This window comes from Pagrus pagrus (assembly GCF_965226575.1).
Source record: "Pagrus pagrus genome assembly, chromosome: 23".
NCBI classification, from domain to species: domain Eukaryota; kingdom Metazoa; phylum Chordata; class Actinopteri; order Spariformes; family Sparidae; genus Pagrus; species Pagrus pagrus.
Genome location: NC_140205.1, coordinates 22,839,751 through 22,862,838, shown reverse-complemented (window position 1 = coordinate 22,862,838; position 23,088 = coordinate 22,839,751). Strand labels below are relative to the sequence as shown.

The 23,088-nt window shown below is 41.6% G+C and overlaps 1 protein-coding gene across 1 annotated transcript in view; it reads right to left on the bottom strand.

Moving 5' to 3' along the window:
* Nucleotides 1–23,088, bottom strand: part of tmtc1 (transmembrane O-mannosyltransferase targeting cadherins 1) — a 274,776-nt gene that overhangs the window by 212,314 nt on the left and 39,374 nt on the right. Inside the window, exon 2 of the mRNA XM_084346518.1 lies at nt 12,348–12,525. Coding sequence (XP_084202644.1) covers nt 12,348–12,525 — 178 coding nt within the window. The remainder of the gene's footprint in view (nt 1–12,347; nt 12,526–23,088) is intronic.

The window sequence follows — 23,088 nt, the reverse complement described above, 5'->3', positions numbered from 1 at the left end:
TGTGACTAGGTAACCAAGGACGGAGCCTGATGGAGAAAACAAGCATGAGAGAAATTGCCGGGGTGAAAAATGTGTTTCTTCCCCCCATCAATCTCATTCCTTATCAAGATAAGAAAAATGAACTCCATTTGGTCTTAATGATGGAGCCCTTTCATATTGAGGTGCAGTCTGAGATTCATCAAGCTACTGTACTCGGGTGTGTGAACAGGCACATTTCCATCCACTTCTCTTAATAACACTTACATAATAGCAGTTGATGGAAACTGGACATTTTTCAAAAATGTGTAGGATTTTTGGACTGTTCCAAGATGGCTGAATAATATCTGAGACCTGGGAGTTAACGAATCTACGCACTAATGATTTCTGATCTTATAAGCACAAAGCAATATACACCAGCTTCAAGTAGTAGGCTTAAGCCGCACTGATAGATGTTTTCAACAATTTAAATGACAAACAGTGTTAGATGTAGGGCTGCCCGATAAATCGAATTTTCATCGTCATCGCGATATGAACATGTGCGATAAACACATCGCAAAAGACTGCCTGACACGCGATGAATAAGAAAAATCATTTTGTTTACATGCGGCATGCATGCACTGTGAGCATGCTAACATTTAGCCTATCAGACAGAGCCCTGGATACAAGGGCCAATCAGATGAAGCCCCAGCTAGCCGTTAGCTACCCTGACAAAATTAATCGGCATCAGTTTGGTGGTGATTGCCAGGTTATGATGGCTGAGGGAGGAGAGAAAAGCGATGAAAATAGTCGACGAAGAACAGCACTTCTGCTATATGGAGTTATTTTGGAATCAGGAGAGACGACGTTGTAACGTGGGCTGGTGAAGGGGAAGGTGATGGTCCACTTCAGTGCGGCAACGCCGGGTAGCTCCGGTTACTCAAGAGACGGCATGCAACATTTTGGGTTTCCGCACGGCAGTTTTATTCATAACACTGACCGTGCCATGCCAGGTCTCTAAGGCATTAATGTTACAGGCATCCGTGCAAACGGACACACCGAGGTTCTTCTACCGACAGTTTACAAAATAAAAACACATTAAAGGGGAAGTCTTCGCTCTGTTAGCGGTATCCTTTCTCATGAGGAGCGGAAGTACACCTGCTCTTCTTCATCGTACAGGTTACATTACCCATTAAACAAAAGGAGGCGCCACCTAGTGGCGCTACATTAAATACCTCTGACTGTTACAACGTGTTACAAAGACAGGCACTGTGTAAGCACATCAGCACATCAGGGAATGTGGTACATGTCTGAAACCTAACAAAGTTACCATGCTGGTTTTCTTGGCCAAGAACTTGTGTTAAGGGAATAACTAAGGTTGTAACTTGACCTAAAGGGTAGATACTTTTTCCTGATTTTATTTTCTCTTGATTTAGTGGGCTGGCCCTACTCTATTTCAGTTCATACTATAGATCTCTGCACCTTGTTAGGCAGAGTCAAGGGCCTCGATGACTGTGATGAGAGACATTACAGTTAATATAAAGTGCCATGTTTAATTTATATTTATTTAATTATGTAAGTTGTTTCCCCCTGGATTTTTTTATTTATTTCAACTCTGCATGGTAAGAGATGTTTTGGTTGAGTTTACAAGAAAATAGTTTAAAGGGAGCAGGGGAAATTAAACTTTAACTTCATATAATTATAATGTGTTATTTAAATTAATGTTCTGCTTAATTGGTTGGGTATTCATGTGCAGTTTGTTCGATAAAAGCATGTTCAAAATAATTTATTTAATTCTTTATTCAGTGGGCATTGGCTAGTCAATGTTTCGGGTCTATGTTAGCTGTCTACATATTAATGCGGAAACACCATTATTAACTGTATAGTTAATAATATGCAAACTTCAATATTTGTTTATTTATCGCAAGTTATATCATCATCGCAATATTGAACAGTGTTATCGAACATCGCAGATTTTCCTCATATCGTGCAGGCCTAGTTAGATGTAGCAATTATAATTTCTGTAAGTAACATGCCCAAATTGTCATAATGAAACTCATGGCTGCTGTGTATTTAGAGGAAAACTACAGTTTACTAAATCAACCCTAACCACCCCATAGAGGGGTGATGGCTAATCAAAAGCAACAATCAAAAACAATCAGCTGACAAACAAGAGCTGAAATGATCAGTCAGTTAAACAAATAGTCCAACAACATAACAGCAACAAATTTGGTAAATGGTTTATCATATCAAAAAAATAATGCTAAACCTTCCCTTGAGCACACATGTGGGGGTGTATTTGGTCTACAGCCATGTGTGTAGGTGTGTGGTCAAGCCAGGACTCAATGTTTCCCAGCAGAACATTGCAGAGTAACAAGATGAAGGTCAACATCATCAAATGTCTTGTTTTGTCCAACCAGTAGTTCAGACATCAAAGTAACTTAATATATTATAATGTTGAGCAGAGACACATGACAATATTGGCATGTCATCTGTAATGGCTTTAAATTGAAATATCAGCATCAGCTCACGTGGCAGGCCGATAAGATGGCGCTTCAATTATGCACACACAACTCAAACCGCTGACTCATTTGTTTTCCTATTTTGTCCAGTGAATGTGTACATTTTGAAAAGCACTGTATGTCTAAGACACTTAATGTCGTCTGTAAGTAGGGGTGTAAATTGAGTGAATACTAGTAACACTATTATTATTTCTTGACCGACTTAGCTAACGCTCCTAAAGCCATCAAAGTGCCGTCAGTGTATCAGTAATTATGATACATTGTTACTTAAATGTTTAGAATGATCAACAGAAAAACAAAATCCAACCTGGTGGCAGACCGAAATAGCATTGTGAAAGGGAACCAATCTATACACGGATGGTGCCATTTTCCTACAGCCATTATACTGTAATGTTAGTATTGCGTTGAAGTGGCAGCAGATAACTTTTCCCTCTAGCGTTAGGGCTATTATTGTTGGCGCTGCTGTTGCAAAGACAACTGGATTGTTTATGTTTTCCTCAGTCGCAAATAACAACACAGGACAAAACAGTTTATTCATTCATTTCGACTATAGGAGAAATGGATCGTCACTTAATTTTCATTTTCCCAGGTGACTGTGCATGGGGGCAGACAAAATGATATAGTGATTATAGAGAACCAATGTAAACACAGATGGTTTCATTATTATATATCCATTATATTTACTTCATAATAATGTGTTGAAGCAGAAAACTGACATTTTAATAAGTTAAAACAAAAATGTGTCTATTGCCATTTTAAACAATTAATCCTTTACCAAAACAGCTGCCACTTAAAGGTATAGTTGGTAATGCTGGAGAGCTAGCAAGATTTGAAAGTGGCACCTCGTCTAAGCTCCACCCCCTTCTCCCCCTCCCGTCAGTGCTCCGTCCAAAGCCCCGCCCCCACAAACTTGAACGCGCATCAGACAGTCCGTCAGCAGGGCAGAGGAGAGCCGTTAGCATTGGGCTAATACAAGCTACAAAAGTAGCTTAGTTGGCTAACGTTACATATTTCATGAAAATAACAAATCCCTCCGAAGCAAAACAACTAATTACCTGTCCAACAGAAAGACAGCAACCTCTGCATCACTTCTGGAAGTGCTACTTTAGCTGCATTTTCTCTGCCATCGTTCTCTTGCTAACTGTGCTAACTCTTCTTCTTCTGCTGTTGTTTTATGGCTGTTAGCAAACAACTGTTAGGTGTGCATTACCGCCACCTTCTGACCTGGAGTGTGTATCTCCTGCTAACTCCATATGGAGTGTGCTGAATATATCCGGCAACGGTGACACGTGATGAGTGCGCGCAGGGAGGAGGGGGGGGACAGAGGGGGGTGCAGGCAGGACGAGACATGAAGGCATCTGATTGGTTCCTTCAACTCGGACCGAGAGGGAGGGATTGGTCAGAGTTTTTACAGGCCTGCAGCTGCCACAGAGGTCTGATTTATTTCGTTCCTTTTTCTGAACACATTATGTATGGACTGGCATACATACCCTCTCAGGGTGGGAAGACCATTTCACCCAGTATAACAAAAAGTGTTTCTGAACAGGATTACCAACTATACCTTTAATTTTCTGTCAATAGACTGATCCATGTATCTACTAATCATTGCAGGTCTACTTTGACTTTCCTGTTTCAAACCCCATCCTGCCAGAAAGTTAGCACAACCAATCAGCTTGGTCTCAAGAAAGCTGACCTACATTAATTACCCTCCTCTGCATGGATCTGCAATCACATTTACATGTGCTGTATCTTCACAAAAGCTGATTACAGATCTCAAATGATTCTTTGAGTTTCAGTTGAGATATTTATAACCTAGACAAAAATGTTGAAAACTATGAGAATTGAAAAAGATCCTAAACTTGATTCAGATTCAATTCAATGCTTTTGAACAGAAAGCAAACACGACTTGTTAGAGGTTGGAGGGTGCACAGAGCCAAGAGGCAGCTCTTTGCCTCTCTCTCAGTCACATCCAGTCAAAGTGTTTCTTCCTGTTCTGGCACTTTGACTGGCATGCTGGGAGATGAGCAGGAAAATCAACCCTTGCCTGCACCAGCCTGGAGACTTTGAGACCGTTTTTCTTACTCCTTCATGTTTCTTGCTCTCACTTTCTTTTCTGTCTTGTCGTCTTGCTTCCCTTGCTGCCAGCTCGCTTTCACTCCCTCTCCTCTTCTCTCCTTCGTGTCTCTGCTTCTCTCTGTGCAGGGAGTCAGGGAAGCGCCCTGGCAGGAGGCTTGTCCTGTTACAACCCCTGCTGCTCTCCATTCATCTCTGCCTTGCTCACTCCCTCCCTCCCTGTATGCCTGCCTCTTCTTCCTTTCATCGCTCTCCTCCACCATTTCTCATGCATTTCTCTTTCCTTGCTCAACTCTTTCTCCATGCTGCACATATTCCTCTGCTCCATTCATGCTCCACTCATCCCCCTTATGCTCATCTCCATTCCAATTTCACTAGAGCTCTTGTGTAGTGAACATCTGAGCTCTTATTGTCACCTCACCTGTTGAAGCAAGGAAGAGGAATAATAACCTGCTCTGCTCTGCTTTTTTGCATAGATTACACAACTTGCAAAACTTGCCTCACCACCTTTCAGAGCCAGGTAGAGGAAACACTTCCCTTTGGGGAAACACTTGGAAAGTAGAGCAGAGGTTCTAAATGGCAAGAGGTGTGTGAGAGCTGAATTAGGCTGGTACAAAGGAGACAGCCGGAGAGAATGAAATTATATATATATTATATGTGTTTCTGTACTGATCCCAAAGGATCTGCTCTCTTCCTCAGAGTTACTTTTGCAGGGTGGACAACCGCTGCCACGAAGGGCAGAAGATAGACAGACAACAGCTCTCATTTCTCAATTCTTCATTGAAAGGAGTACACCAGATGAAGGTAACATGTTGGGTAACTCCTGTTGGGAATTGATGGTAGGGCAGGTGTGGTTATTAGAAATGAATAATTATTGATAACAATTATTAAAATTAAATTAATAAATTCAATTTTCAAATCATTAAAAACGAGGCACCACCCTGGGGGGGGGTCACACAAGATTAATTTGTCATGGTCATCAACCATAAGTCTTCAACAGGTCGCTCATAAGATTACGTGTGTGCGTGTAACCCCTAATGCGTGTGTACATGTACATGTGGGTTAGTTAGAGAGAGAGAGAGAGAGAGAGAGAGAGGAAGACAAAGACAAAGGGCTAACGCCCTTAGCGGCGGCTAAGCTAACACTTCCTGCTCCAAGGTGGGCCTCCAATCAGCTCATGGTGAGCGAAAGGGAAAGGGGGGAAAAATTATGTTTTACAATGGAAAAACTAACAGCAAATAAAAAGGACTCGGTGGGCTACAAACTCACAAACAAACAATGTAGCTTACAAGCATTCAATACACGCTAACTTATAGTATCTGCCCAGACACTAATTAAGCCTCACTTGTAGTCGTGTCTTCCTTAATCCAGCTCGCTTCCTCGGCGTGGATTAAAGGTGGTTGCAGCGTCCTGCATTAGCTGTTAAAACAGCGGAGTCGACGTGGGCATTAAGAAAACGGGCAAAGTGGGTGTTTTCTGAGGAAAAATCCTCCTTCTGCTGGCGGTGAAAGAGTCTAGTTGCACAGTGTCTTTTCTGGATCCGGAGCGTGTTTAGTAAACACAGGGCAGTTTTGGCTCGTCCAGCGAGATGAAACACTGCAGCCTAGGCGGGAAATGAGTCTGCAGCTGTACTTATCTCCTCCGGTCGCGGCGGAACTGATGAGTTCAAGTGCGCTCACAGACAATGGGAAATGGGAGTTTCAAACCTGGGGGGACTGTGACAAGCAGGTGCCACCTACTGGACATTAGGGTCGGTGCACTTTCCTTTGTTTACCAGGCTTTATTAGTGCAAGGAGGTCGCATTTAAGCGTTGAGCTACACGCGGGCTGATCTGATGTCAGAACCATGTGGATGGTCCCAACACTCCTTACTAGGGGTTGGACAAAACACCAATTTATCGTTGTCCTTCCTCGTGCAATACAAGTATCGATACACTGGCGCCAAATATCAATATTTTAATTTAACAAATAAGGTGCTGTAAACAGATTTCCCTGCCAATTTGACTCCCCAGCGTTGCTACTTCATGGCTCCTCATGGTGGCACTTATCACATGAATGAGGGAAACTTGAACTGAAGTTAACTGGCCAAAGAAGAGGAGGTTTACAGCTGGATAATGGCAGACAGCAATGTGCAGAAAGTTAGGTTAAGAGATGTCCAAGCCACGTTTAATAGGACAAACAAAAGCAATAGACTACGCAATATGCATCAACTGTCTGGTAAAAGTGAAGTTCACAGGCAAAACCATGAACATACAAAGCCACCTACAGCACCACCACCTTGATCTCTTTGTTGAGAAAGCAGCTAATGCTAGCGTGTAAGTCAACCTGCAGCGGTGAATGCAATGTAGTGCTTAATGCAACATTATTATGGAGTTTTGGGTTACATTTGGCTATATATAATAGTTAATGATTATCAGGGACAATTATTAATTATGATAAATAATAAGCTCCAATTTTCCTTAGATCACCTCTAGGCACTACCCTTGAAGAAGGGAAAAAACAGCCGATTCACCAAATCAGTCTCATAAAAATGCACTAAACTTTCAGTTCGTAACTGATTAATAATTAACCTTATAACTACAACCAAAATTACCACAACAGCTAGTAATTGTCGAAGGGTTTTGGAGTCCTTGTCAGACTAGAGGTTGGCAACATTCACTACTGTAGGTTGATGAAGATTCTCAGTCATCTAGGTCATGGTAAATCTAGGTGCTGTATCGTAGGCAACTGGACTTGAAGACATTTCACCTCTCATCCAAGAGGCTTCTTCAGTTCTAACTAACCAAAGAGGATTAGGCTGGCTTTTAAACTCTATGAGGGTGTGTTCTTACAGAGTTGTTAAGGACACGTGTGAGCTTTGAGTTTCAGAGTCATTAGGGCCACATGTTATGTGGGTCGTTGGTCAAACTGGCCTTCATGGGGGTTGCTAAGGCTAGGTGAGCGAAGGTGTGAATGGTTGTCAAACTGTCTGGGGAGAGAACTCAGTACAGCATTGTAAGTGGGAGATAAGTAGTGTGTGTGTGTGTGTGTGTGTGTGTGTGTGTGTGTGTGTGTGTGTGTGTGTGTGTGTGTGACGTGATGCCAGGTTAGAGAAGATGGTTAGTTGCATGCAAAGACCCTGAGTCTGTGTGAAGCATAATTCAACCAATGTCAAAGTTAGCCGTGTAGCAAAGCAACCTACCAATAACCTGACCTGAGATCACAATCACACCAAACAGTGAACAAACACATAGCTTGAACACATGTGCATTACATCAATTAGAGTAAAAAGTCCTGTGCTAAGCCGTGCTATGCTATGCTATGCTGTATAGGCCCAGTTCAACGTTACCAGCCTTTGAAGAAAAGGTGCTGGTGGTTCCTTGGCTGATGAGCCAAGCAGGAGAAGGTTGTAATCCCAATGTTGAACAATGCTGTTCTTGCTGGGCAAGGTCTGATGAAAGACAGCGGGTGGAGGGTACTGATTGCTCCTTTCCTTTGCAGGGTTAGCAGCTCGGTGCTAACTTGCTTCGTGTTCCTTGGATTGTGTAGGTAGCTGGTAAGCTTTGCATTGCAGCTGCTGGCGCTAACTAAGCTGGAATACTAGCAGGACCTTGCGTCGCTGCTGTGAGGAGAAGTTCTTTGGGCCTGCTCGAAATGCAGCTGGCAACTCTCAGCAGCATTTAGGCCCAGAAGAATCCAGAACAGATCTTGAGGGCAGGCAGTCCTGTGGAGAGAGAGGTGCAGAAGAGAGAGAACAAAGGAAGGAGCTGGAATTTTGACTATCTGGTCAGTCACCCTGACCAATAGTAGCTCAAAGCTGAACTTGCACCTTGGTGTGAAGACTCAAAGTCCATTTTGAAATCCACGATGAACAACCTCATCTTTGGGTTCCAACAGCAATGTTTAAAGCAAAGCTTCCTTTCTCATTCCAGAGGGCTGCCAGTATTACAAAGTCCATTGCTGGGTTTGAAAATGAAGGTTTTTGCCAAATGCTACAAACGCTGGAACCAAGGAATGAAATTCCAAGCAGAAAATATTTCACAGAGAGAGCTATTCCAGCTCTTTATGTTTTTTGCTACAGTCCTTTTGGGTATGGGCCAGCAGCTCATTCTTGTGTTTTTTTACTTCTTCCATGAACAGATCTCTCCAGTGTCTCTCTGCCTGCCTCCCAGTGTATCTTGGTCACCTGGAAGCATACTCTCCGCCGTCTCCTGATCACACCATCCTACCTGCCTGCCCTCCTCATTCACCTTATTATTTTTTCATGTTCAATCAACACCTTTGGAGTAAACACATGCGTCTGTTCACTGCATTTTGGGCATGGTCGACTACTGTTCCTGTTCCTTGGTCGGTGTCCCTGCCAACTCCCTCCGGTGTTTCTCCATCGGCGGCCCAGCCGACCTCCTCCAGTGTTTCTCCATTGGGGGTCCGGCCGACACCCGCCAGTGGTTCCCAGCCTCCCAGCCAACCTCCCACTCAGCTTCCAGAGGGCCTCCTCATCCTGGTCCCCTTGTGTTGTGTCATCTCATGCCTGTGTTTTTCCCTCTCGACGTGTGCAGATCCTCAGCATCTCTCTGCTCAGCCTGCAGTTTCATTTGCACCACTGGATCCTCACCTTGCTGCCACCAAGCCATCCATTCTGCCTGCCTGCCCTCCGTGCTCCCTGCTCCCTGCCACAGTTTTTTGTTGTAGTAAACAAACTCTTTTTAGACTGCACATTGGTCTGCAGTCTCTGCATTTTGGGTCCAACAAAAACCTCAACCCCGACAGCAATCGCTGCCAAAGGTGCTTCAACTTAACACTGAGTAAAGGGTCTGAATACTTTTGTCAATGTGATATTTCAGTTTTTCCCTTTTAATAAATTTGAGAAAGATTTCTAAAATTCTGTGTCCACTTTGTCATTATGGTGTATTGAGTGTAGATTGATGAGGCGAAAAAAATATATTTTAAGTTCATTACTAATTTTAGCATAAGGCTGCAAAATAACAAAATGTGAAAAAAGTGAAGGGGTCTGAATACATTCTAAATGCACTGTATATCATATACTATTTCCTTGGAGTGGAGGCCGTGTGACTCGGCCACCACTTGGCAGTGCCTCGGCCTGCTCAGTCTTCCTCCTGGATCCACATTCTTCAAATATATTTGATATAATTTCCTTGTATCAGATATTCTGTCAATGAAATTTGTAAACTGTGATTTGGTGTCCGGTTCTGTACATGCAACGTCTATTGCATGTCCTGGGAGAGGGATCACTCCGCTGTGGTTCTTCCTGAGGTTCCTTCCATCTTCTTTTTCTCCACTGTTCACAAGTTTTTTTTTTATATAAATAATTTATACTTTTTCCTCACTCGAATCGAGGGTCTAAGGACAGAGGACTGAGCCATTTTCTAAATGTCTCTTTATTCAGACATTTTATAGATTAAACAGGTAATTGACTAATTGAAAAAAATAATCAGTATTTTAATTGATAATTAAATTATCAATTAATTTGGCACTGCTAGGTGCAGCTCTAGTGGATACATTTTACAAGCTGGTGTGAGACAGATCTCAGATTGACAAAGATGGCACTGTTTGGTAAAGAAGAAGTTAGGGGGGCATTTTTCTTTCTTTCTTTCTTTCTTTTAATGATTACTCCTCACAGTCACAGGGGGAAAAAAAAGGTTTTTTTCCCCAATAGGAAGCAGCAACACAAGATACTCAACTGGGATAAAACCAGCAGACCCTGAGGGGAAATGTCGCTTGTGTTTAGGCTCTGAATAAATTCTGAATCAACTTTAGCATAAATTCTGCCTCTGACTCATTACACTGTCTTGCAGAGGGCTGCATTTTGAATAGAAAAATAATAAAAGCAATTTAATTCAGAAAAAAATCAGCAAGAGACTATCCACAGGCTATCAATTTACTCCATCGTCATTGCACAATGCATTCAACCAATCAGTCAACCATGTAGGCTCCAGGAAAAATAGTGAATGTAATTATGTTCTTGTGAAGGGTTTTATAGTGCTTTCCACTGACTCTAGCTGAACTGAACTGATGCAACTTTAGACATGTTCCACCTCACCACACATGGCTGTCCATTCACATATGTAAAGGTGAGCTGCGACATTGTGTGATACTGTTCAGTCGTTCTGTGGACACCTTACCCAAACAGTTATGTTACGCTTACAGTTAAGTCAAAATACTTCATTTATGTCTAGAATGTGCATTTTTAGTCAGTCCTTGTGCCTGGCCTACATGACTTCAAAGAAGGAAAGTGACAGTTGTTCAGGAACTATCAACACATGATGACCATTATCTCTGATATCCAATTGCAAATAAACATTCACAAATACGGGAGCCCTAAACGGGAGCGGGTCGAGCATATTGTTTTCTCTGTTTTCACATGATAACAAGTTACATTTTGTTTGTTTTCTTTGAGATCTTAAGTTATTTATGTCATTATCACTGAATAACAAATGTTGTTTTCCTGAGATAAGGAGATCTTTTATCATGAGAAAACGACTTCATTAGACTCATAAGAGTGGGCCATGACACACACACACTGCTGTGGGCTGGGTTTGAGAGTTTCAAAGCAAACAAAATGAACTTTTAATGATATTTCGCTATTTGAATGTTGTACCTATTGATTTGATATGATGGTATTTACATTATATGTGCTGTAAGAGTTGGTGTAATATTAGCATTATAATGGAGTGCTATTTTCCACACAGACTTTTAACACTTGTGAGGAGCAGCTTGCTAAAGTGTTTAGTTAAACTATGTCCTTAAGACTGTGACAGATATAATAACAGTGTTAGCAGCTAAAATGCTTTAACATCCATTCTTTGTAGATTCAGGGCAGAATAAACAACAGTCTTAAATACAGTGATCAAATCAAAGAACATGCGTTACTGTCCAGGCTAAGACCTCTCGTTAGCACAGGGAAAAGAAACTACCCACAGTAATGGGTATTTGAATGGTGTAGGCAAATAAAGTATGGATATAAAACAGTGAGATTGAAGTACAGTCTGATGCGTTGATCAATAAAGTGTACTCCTTGATCTGACATTTTCATCTTAAATCAGCTGCTGCACTTGTCAAGATGATATGTATGCATGCTTGCATGACACTGATAAACATGATCCGATAAACATTAGTCTATAAGTAAAAAGAGGGAACAACCTTTTTGTTTTCTCATGATAATGGGTTAATTTCTCTTTCATCACAAAAAAATGGTCTTTGTTATCTCGAGATGACAGTATTTTAAAAAAAATATTGGACATACGGCCATAGTAATGGGCTTCTGTACATAAATAAACTTAGAAAGCATAGATAAAAACACTCCCTCAGAACTTGCTTGAGAATCACCAGGTTTAAGTCATCATGTGACTGTTGTCTGGGTGCACTGCACACAGGAACTGCACACAGGAACTGCTAGTAGCTGATTGGCCCCAATAAAAGTATGCCCAATTTGTCAAGATGTAAACAAATTATGGGATACGAAACATGTGGCTCGAGTTGTAGCCCACAGTATACTTAATAAATCCATGGAAACGATATACTTTCTGTTTACAACCCCCAAAGCATTATGGTTACATTAACTGACAATTCAGGTACTCTGCAGCAGCAGGGGGTGGCAGTAGCAAGGAGGGAAAGGTCAGTTCTCTCATAGTAGCTATTTCAGTGAGATGGAACATTTTGTGAAAGGTCATTGTTTGAAATTTGATTGAGAAAATGTAAACCATTTCTCATTTTTATACTTGTTTTGTTTTTGGGAGCAACTTTGTGCTGTGTTCCAGCACATTCTCTGTGCCAGTTTGTGACAGTGTCATGTACTCACGGCCTCGGTGTGGACGGGGTGCACAGCGAAGAGCAGTGCCGTGACGAAGGCCAGGCGCCAGTCTTCAAACGCACAGCGTTCACACGTGTGCATGAGCAGGCAGGTTACGGCACAGTGCAAACACACATTGACGATGTGGAAAGATAGAGGCGTCATGCCGTGCAGCAGGATGTTCAACCTGACGGACAGACAGAGAAAAATATTCAACACTGTTGGATAAGACGGGAGCTGCTGTGACTTATATCTGACTGTGTGAAAGTGTGAACCTGTTGAGTAAAATATATATGATTCAAACTCACAAAAACAGGCTGATAGATAGATGAGCACAGTCAGTGTCATTCATTTTCCCATGAAGCCTAACCATATGAAGACAAAAAAGGGTCAACCTTATCTAAACCAATCACTCAGCTACATACTGCTGTGGATTTACTGAGGGAATATCTAAAGTAAATTACCTTTTACATTTGCTGGATTAAGTGATTGTTTTATAATGCTGAACAGAATCTCAATCCATTTTCCGCAGTGCCATGAATTTCAAATGAAAAGAGCATGATTGCTTTGAGAGAAAATGTTGGATTCCGACACCAAATCACACCCTGCTTAAGATCTTCCAGCAGCTAATCCCTCAATGAGGAATAACAGTGAAATATTCAATTTTCACCTATGATGAACAACCTGATAACAGCAGTACTGTGGTTCAGGTTCCAGCTGTCATTCTATAATAGATTTTGCATTTTACAACACTTTAGAAGATAGTGTCAGTGTCTCAAAATGATTTTCTCTTTGCTTAACACTACTGAATAGGAAAAAGGATAAAAGCTTTACGTCTTCATATAGTCTACCTCTAAGGTGAGGCTTTGCAGAGCAGAACAAAACCAACCAGGGAGAACTGAACAGAACATGGCCTCACATCTGAACTCCTTATGTCTGATTGTAATTAGTTCTAATGGGGTCTTCTGTGAGCCCTCACCCAGTCCATTAAGTGATGAAGGAGACTCTGGCCTCCACTGTCCCTCTTTTATTAATAATTCAATGAGTATGACTGATAAAACCTGCTTGAGCTTGCAGAAAGAGCCTTAACCCTCACCATTATCTCACTGTGACCTTAGTTGATGCTGATCTGCCTTCAGAGCTGACACTGCGATGAAGGGCCATGAGATGAATTTCCCAGGAGGCCTGGTCAGGGTCCCAACCCATCCAGTGGAGTGAAGGCTTCAGAGGAATTTAAATTTCTCATTTGAGGCATTTAGCTGATGTGCTTATCCACAGAGACTTACAATGAGGGAGCAGGTTGGGGTTGGGTGTCATGTTTCAGGACATTTAGACAGGAAGCATGGCTGCTGATGGACATGTATACTGGCTGCTGGAGGAATCTAATCTGTGACCTTTGTGTAATGTGCTGTCTGTATAACCACTACTCTCAAACACGAATAACAATAAGCCTGAGCCTACATGATGCCACATTAATATATGTTATTATTCTGGATGATTTCTGAAGTGATTCAGACCACATCATTTCTGAAAGACAAAATAACACATTCTTTCTCTTACAAATACAAATGTTTGCTCCTAGACAGTAAAATAAAATGCACTGTTGCTTTGTTCAGTTCAGCAACAGCCTTTTTCAACCTGAAGCTTATAGTGGCTACTACAAATTGACTACTTAAGAACATATATATAACACATTAACTCTTTACTTTTTTTGTTGCATTACTAGATAAAAACATACAACAAAGGGTTTTTTTTACCTTAAAAGGGACTGTTCTCATTTTAGATTCAGCAAAACAAAGCGACAATGAAGAGCTAATTTAGTTAAAGTCAATAATGTGTTTGTAATTCTGTTATAAACAATTGTTTATAACAGCGTTACAAACACATTTATTTATTTATTTACACTTGTCTTACTTTTATTACTGTTCTTAAACATCTGGAAACTGTTAATGAATGCTTATTATGATGTAACAATAAACATGTTAAGGATGCTTTTAAATTAAAATGATAGTCTTACTAACAACTTATAATGTTAATAAGCACATTTTAACCTATTAACAAACACTCATTACAAGGGCATTAAAGACAAGTTATGTCCACTATGTCCAGTGCTTGTTTTTGCCATTGACAGGCTGAGGTTGTTATTCTAAGTGTCTGACATCATTCCAGCAAGGAATACTAAAGCTGCGTTCACACCGGACCTTTTATTTTTGTCGCTGGCGACAAGTTTACATATTAAGTTAATGCAAACGAGCGACTGAGCGATTAATCGCTCAGGCGAAATGTCGCTGGGGCTCTGAGCGACAGCGTCCGAGCGACGGAGCGAAAAAACGCTCTGTCGCTCGAGTTGAGAAGCCCCAACTCTCTGGCCGTCAGTCGCTTGTCGCTCAGCGCTGACTGGCTGCCGTAATCTATATGTAGGCCTAATTATGACAACTACTGAAACCATGTAAACGTAATACAACTCCACCGGTCCGGAAGAGCAAAGCCGGCTTTACGTTGACACACACACAAACACACCCACACACACACCGGAGACAAATGGCCAGGCGCTCCTCAGCTGGGATGGAGCGCCTGTAGTTGGTGTCCAACCGGGCAATCCTGCCTCCGATTCTCGCCAACAGCTCGTCAAACTGGGCCGTTGTCAGCCGCGTATACCGTTGAAAACGGGAAGAAATGACGTGAAATTCACTGGAATCGCTTGAATGACGTTATCAGAGCGATCTGCTGAATTGTGCCGACGAGCGACTGCAGCTGAGCAACAGAGCGACTTTTTTGGAGCGAGATGAGCGACAGCGACAAAAATAAAAGGTCCGGTCCGGATCCTTTTGGTAACCAGAAACACAAGTCTCGCTCACAGAAAAGTCTCGCTCTGAAATCTCACTAGAGGTGAGTTGTTGCGGGAAGACACCGGTGGAGCCATTGAGAAGTTGTCATGGCTGAATATTTAACTGACTCTTATCTTCTAGGTGAAGCAACAACGCTAACAACTCAATGCAGACATTTCATATTTGAATGTAAACAGTTGTGTAATTTGTGTAAGGACTAATTTAATTTTATTTATTAAAATTTGACCATAAAATGTGATTAAGGTTAAAAAGTAATTCATGTTAAAATACATAGTTAATGGTTAAATACAGTTGAAATTGAGACAATTTATGTTAAAATGCATTAAAAAATAAATAGACCAACAATAAATATTAAAAAGAAGTGAAATTCATACTTACCTGACAACATGCTAAAACAATGCTAAAACAACAGACAGCAGTGGGTAACTTTATTTGCACTTAATTTGCAATTTAATGTAAACAGGTTTGGGTTTCACAGTATTTATTTATTTAGGTGTTTATTTTTCTGGTATTTTGTATACTTATCTTGTATTTTTGTATACTTATTTCCTATTATATATTTCAGTCATTTGAAATATCATTGGGATTATTTACAGAATTTAAACATTTTTTTCTTTTTGTGTGTTTCTATGATTGAAAGGTTTTTCACCTAATGGCTAATGGAAATGGCTTAAACCGCTTGCACTTGGAAAATAAAAGGAAGAAAAGGAAAAGCTGCCTAGTCATTTGAGTGAATTCCAGTTAAACCTCTGGGTAGATGAACACAACAAAAAGAAACTGTATTTGATGAGCCTACAGTAGATGAACAGACAGATGTGACAGCTTTTGTCACAGTATTTTCAACAATTCTGTCAAGTCAGTTCATATTGGGTTCTGGTGTGTGTTTCATCCTTGAACAGAAGAAAAAAGTGGTAGAATCATAGTCATTTACAGCATTAACGTCTAAAAAATAAACTTTGATGAGATTCCTCAATTTTCTAACTATGATTGTACTAAGTCAAGGAAATGTTAATATTTAAGACAACCCCAACACAATGTGAGGCACCCATTGCTTCTAGTCAAGCTCAGTGTTAACCAACATTTTGTTCAGTGTTAACAAACACGAATGTCCTAGCTTGGTAGCTTGGTTCCAGACCTCAGAATCACAAAAGTTGGGATGCTGTGTTGAATGAAAAAGAATATAAAGGTTTTACAGTGTACCTGAGCCCATGTAGTATTATCCTTTATACAATCATGTGTTTCACCAAATGCCTTTCATACCCATTCATGATACTATCACTGGTTAGCAATGAACCTGTTTACCTTTGGAATGTTCCAAACAGGTGTTTTTGGAGCATTCCACAACTTTGACAGTCTTTTGCTGCCCCTGTCCCCACTTGTTTGAAACATGTTGCTGCCATCAAATTCAGAACAAGCAGATATTAAGAAAATCAAGTTAATCAAGTTGATGGGTTAGGAGTGAGCTATTGCCTGAAGTGAAGGAGCTCAAGTATCGTGGGGTCTTGACCAGGAAGGAGGGTAAAATGGATTTAAGCATCAGCAGCTGTAATGGCCAACAGGACGACAATGCTAATACAAGCAGTCAGAAATCTTTCATGGACAACACCTTTCATCCCCTGTACCAGACTGTGGAAGCCTTGAGCAGCTCTTTCAGCAGCAGACTCTTACACCCACTGTGTAAGAAGGAGTGCTACCGCAGATCATTCATCCCCACAGCCATCAGACTGTGATGACAGATTTCCTACTTTGTTTAGCCTGCTGCTACTGTAATGCAGACCCAGAAAAGTAAACTTGGATGGATGGATGGATGGACGGATGGAAAATAAGACAGCAGCATTAAAAGAAAGGTCATGGAGTTGCCAAAATGACTAAATTCTCTAAGAACAATGATGAATATCCACAGCAAAGTTTAAGGTAATCTCAACCTTAGCTGTTGAGATATACAGTACAGACCAAAAGTTTGGACACACCTTCTCATTCAAAGAGTTTTCTTTATTTTCATGACTATGAAAATTGTAGATTCACACTGAAGGCATCAAAACTATGAATTAACACATGTGGAATTATATACTTAACAAAAAAGTGTGAAACAACTGAAAATATGTCTTATATTCTAGGTTCTTCAAAGTAGCCACCTTTTGCTTTGATTACTGCTTCGCACACTCTTGGCATTCTCTTGATGAGCTTCAAGAGGTAGTCACCTGAAATGGTCTTCCAACAGTCTTGAAGGAGTTCCCAGAGATGCTTAGCACTTGTTGGCCCTTTTGCCTTCACTCTGCGGTCCAGCTCACCCCAAACCATCTCGATTGGGTTCAGGTCCGGTGACTGTGGGGGCCAGGTCATCTGGCGCAGCACCCCATCACTCTCCTTCTTGGTCAAATAGCCCTTACACAGCCTGGAGGTGTGTTTGGGGTCATTGTCCTGTTGAAAAATAAATGATGGTCCAACTAAACGCAAACCTGATGGAATAGCATGCCGCTGCAAGATGCTGTGGTAGCCATGCTGGTTCAGTATGCCTTCAATTTTGAATAAATCCCCAACAGTGTCACCAGTAAAGCACCCCCACACCATCACACCTCCTCCTCCATGCTTCACGGTGGGAACCAGGCATGTAGAGTCCATCCGTTCACCTTTTCTGCGTCGCACAAAGACACGGTGGTTGGAACCAAAGATCTCAAATTTGGACTCATCAGACCAAAGCACAGATTTCCACTGGTCTAATGTCCATTCCTTGTGTTCTTTAGCCCAAACAAGTCTCTTCTGCTTGTTGCCTGTCCTTAGCAGTGGTTTCCTAGCAGCTATTCTACCATGAAGGCCTGATTCACACAGTCTCCTCTTAACAGTTGTTCTAGAGATGTGTCTGCTGCTAGAACTCTGTGTGGCATTGACCTGGTCTCTAATCTGAGCTGCTGTTAACCTGCGATTTCTGAGGCTGGTGACTTGGATGAACTTATCCTCCGCAGCAGAGGTGACTCTTGGTCTTACTTTCCTGGGGCGGTCCTCATGTGAGCCAGTTTCTTTGTAGCGCTTGATGGTTTTTGCGACTGCACTTGGGGACACTTTCAAAGTTTTCCCAATTTTTCGGACTGACTGACCTTCATTTCTTAAAGTAATGATGGCCACTCGTTTTTCTTTACTTAGCTGCTTTTTTCTTGCCATAATACAAATTCTAACAGTCTATTCAGTAGGACTATCAGCTGTGTATCCACCTGACTTCTGCACAACACAACTGATGGTCCCAATACCATTTATAAGGCAAGAAATCCCGCTTATTAAACCTGACAGGGCACACCTGTGAAGTGAAAACCATTTCAGGTGACTACCTCTTGAAGCTCATCAAGAGAATGCAGAGTGTGTGCAAAGCAGTAATCAGAGCAAAAGGTGGCTACTTTGAAGAAACTAGAAAATAAGGCTTATTTTCAGTTGTTTTACACTTTTTTGTTAAGTACATATTTCCACATGTGTTAATTCATAGTTTTGATGCCTTCAGTGTGAATCTACAATGTCAATAGTCATGAAAAGAAAGGAAACTCATTGAATGAGAAGGTGTGTCCAAACTTTTGGTCTGTACTGTATCTCTCTGTTGTTTGATGAACCGAGAACACCGCTCTTAGGCCCATCACTAGCAGAGCAAAAGAAAAATGATCTGACATCAGAGAAATTTTTAACCTGAGCACGCACGATCAGCGAGATCACATCCAGTGAGACAGACACAGTTTCCTCTGTGACTGTCAGGCTGGAGAGGTGAAGGAGAGATAATTGTGTTCTTTTCTCTGTGGGTTAGTGACCATGCAGCAGCAGCAGCAGCAGCATGATGACTTCCTGTCCTTCACTCCCATATATATTCTCCCATGCTGGAGACTGGGCCATGACCCAAAGGAAGGTTGCAAGAATACGAAAAATAGGTTGTTAATTATTCTGGAGAGCACTGCATCAGCAGTTAACAGCTATGGTAATTTGCCTTACCAAATCCCTGCAATGTAAATTAGGCTGAATAAAAAACTACAGGCAGCGGACAGACAACTAAAAACAGGGTGAAAATGCTTTAGATAAGCTTTGAATATAGAATAAAGAAAACCTTTGTCTACAATAAGGGATAACTGATAACCAAATGGCTGGCAAAATGGCAGCATGTTGTGGATCCTTGAACTCAAGGTAATATTTTTTTTCTAAAATAGATCAACAGAAATCAGGAAATGAAGCCCTAACATCCCTTGAGTCAGCTTCTCTTGGACTCCAACAGCATCATCTATCACTTCCTTAACCTTCTTCTTTGTCATTTCTTATTTTCACTCTCCTCCTCCCGCTCTTGTCTCTTTCTATTATCTGCTATGACCAAGTCCTCCTCCTCCCCTCATTTACGAGAAGGGCATCCGTCACCACTTCTTCCTCCCCTGTCTTGTGTCAGCTGTCCTTGTGTTTCTATTTTAATCGCATGGCCTCTTACTTTCTCTCTCTGTCTCCCCATTTTGTTCTCTCTCTCTCCCTATCTCCCTTGTTTTTTCACAATAATCACTACTCAGTTCATGGTCATTAGGGCTGAGCTATAAAAAGTGCCTTAAGGCTCCGTTGTTTGTTTTCACTCGTTCTGTGTGTGTCCTTCACCTTGATCGGAAAAAGCCCTGCAGTGTTCACCGGCACAGAGAAGGCAATGCTGGACTGACAGCACATTCACCATAGGTTCAAGATTGTGTGCGTGCTTGTGGGTGTATGTGAGTTCTGGCCCACGTGTAAAGCATACACATAGAAGTGAGCCCCAGGCCACAGGTGTTGGAGTGAACCCATCTGTTACTCTGCATGTATTAAGTCCTTGCTCAGATGACTCCAGTAACAGCTCGTGATTCGTTTCATGCAGAGTACAAGTCAGCCAGAGTTTTCCAGGCTGAGTAAGAGAACAAAGTGATTCAGTGTTTGAAATGTTATCAGCCTGCTAACTTGAAATTGATTTCACAGACTGAGTGACATAAGATACTACAGTCAGGAACAGCAACGGGTGCACGCCGAAGTTCTGGAAACAACTGGAAGTTAGGGATAGGCTCAGTCTAATTATCAACACGAGAGCCTGAAAAATGCACAACTTTTGGAGCCGATGACAATAATGTTATTAGGGAGTAAAACATTCCAGTATTGATATATAGGCCATTATTATATACAATGATGGTTATCAAACTTGTGACAAAGATATGTAATAGATGCAGGGTACTTTACAGTTTAACCATAAACTCTATAGGCCAAAATGACATGAGTGCACTGAAACAGTAAACTTCACTGGGAATATAATAAATCACTCCAAGCATCCTTTTTTCTGCATTATAGTCTCTAAACAAAAAAAACAAAACAAAAAAAAAGTTTTCAGATTGGTGCACATTAGGCATGCCAATCCTGATATATCTGTGATAGGCCAATATCAGCCCAGTTGTAATTCACACAGTCAGCCCCTATACTATGGGTGTAAAGATTCACAGATATGAATCGGAAATCGGATATTAACATTAGAGATGTGAGTACATCGATGTGCTGGCTCTCCATCGATATAAATGCACTACCAATCTGTCTGTTCTGCAAAATTCATAATCATGATTGGCAACAGCCAGTGAGTAGAAAACAATACTGATTTGGGGTGTGCGTCTCTCCCTTATAAGACGATTTGTTACGTAAGTAGATACATGGGCTTTGATACGATTTAGAGACTTTTCTTTTTATTATGGAACGATTCGATATGATTCCGATTGGCTGTGATTCAATTAGGGCGGGGCGATAAAATGATCTTGATAATTTTCATGATAAAATCTTCCACGATAACGATGATAAATTTATGACATTTATTGTCAATACAGTTATTTTTGAGTCAGTTTTCCTCTACCTAGAAAATACTACACCAACAGCCAATCGCACAGCAGAGAAACAACTGCATGCAGTTGATACATGTTTCCAGCCCCTTCCACTCACAACAACTCAGAATGATGGTGACCACCTGTGTGTCTAGCCTACGCAAGAAATGAGCAGTCTGGCTAGCGAAACCGAGTGCGAGGAAACTACCAAAGACGACGCAACCCAAGAAAGGTCATACCACTTCGGTTATTTGGAAATTTTTCAGCTACCTGAAGTTTGACAAAGCACAGACCAGCATTTGGTGCAAAATGTGTCGGTGAGGTCCCAGTCCTCAGCAGACAGCAGCCTCTGCTATCATGCTAGCGTTAGCTTCCCCTCAAGTAGCCAACAGCCCAGCCCCACTGCTTCTACTAGTCAAACTTCAGTTCAACAACCAACAATTGCCTCAATTCAATTCAGCCATTACCCCATATGAAAAGAAATTGAAGTGATACAAAGATATAAACAGCGCAATTACGTACTGTAATGCCTGTAAAGATATGATGCCTATAAGCACAGTTGAAAAACAGGGCTTAAAGACGCTAATGACTGCCATGGATGCTAAGTACATGCTGCCTGGGCTAAAGTATTTCCCAAACATCACTCCCTCAGCTCTACGCAGAGTGTAGGGCAGGGCTATTCAATTAGCGGCCCGCGGGCCACACGCAGCCCAGGACCAACCCCCGAGTGGCCCAGCCTGTGGTCCAGCCAGCTTGAATTGAATTGAAGAGATGCAGAGGGCAACTCGTTTTGCAAGACATTTCAAATGGTTCAGACCGTGAATGCAACACTCCCGTAGCCTAGCACCAGTCTACCCACAATGCAGCGTGTGGCTAGCAGTGCTGTCAGAACTAGTGCCAAGATACCCAGTCTAAAACATGTCCTTTTCAACTCTGAAACGTAAAATTGACAATGAAAACTGCCAATTTAACCCTGTCTGGACTGACAAATACTTGCTCATTTTACCATCAAGTTCAAACGCCAAACTCATGTGTTTAATTTGCCATGAGTGCGTTGGGGTACTCAAAGATTACAATGTCCGGAGGCACCAAATCAAGAAACACCCGACTTTCCGGACAAACTTCCCAGAGGGATCTCGGGAGAGAGCAGTGAAAGTGTAGAGTTTGACTGCATCTTACAACGATAGCTGTACTACGATGGTGCGAACATGCACAGCTCAAGAGAGAGCTACAGCTGCTTCCCTCCGTGTTTCATGGATTTTGGCGAAGAAGAAAAGGCTATTTACTGACTCTGAAACTGTGAAAGATTGTATGCTGGCCATCGTGGATGAAGTGATAAATGACAACAAATTGAAAACGAGTTAGACATCTGCTACTGAAAATGTACCCGTCAGATGCGTCAAATATTCACAGGGTTGAAATTCTAGCTACAGATGTTTCTGAAACGCTGTTGAATGAAGTGAAGAAAGTCAATGTCATGTCTATAGCAGTAGATGAGTCCACGGACAGAACTGATCAGAGGTGGGAATTGTGGAGTCATCAAGTCATCTCCATGCCATGTATTTGTTCTGTTCATGCACTAAACCAGCTGAGTCCAATCAGCACAGCTCTTCAGCCAGGAAGGTGAGCTAATTAGTGAATGCACCTGGTTCAGTGACTGAGCAGAACAAATACATGGCATGGAAATTACTTGATGACTCCAGAATTCCCACCTCTGGAACTGATACTGTACAATTGTGCTTATACGTCTGTTTTTTTGATGGCAAATGCTTCCGAGAGCAACTGCTTGGCTTACTGCCGTTAGAAGGACACACAACTGGTGAGGTAGTCTTTGAGAAAATTTCAACTTTTTCTGAGACAATGGCCTGGATATGGAGCGTGTGTCCATGCTTGTGGCAGATGGGGCTCCATCCATGGCAGGTAAAATAAGTGGATTGGCAGCACGTTGATCCGCTGTTGCACCCCAGATAACATCCTTACACTGCATCGTGCATCAGACAGTGTTGTGTGTGAAACTTAGCAGGGAGCTTAAAACGACAATGGACAGTGATGGCTACAATTAATTTTATT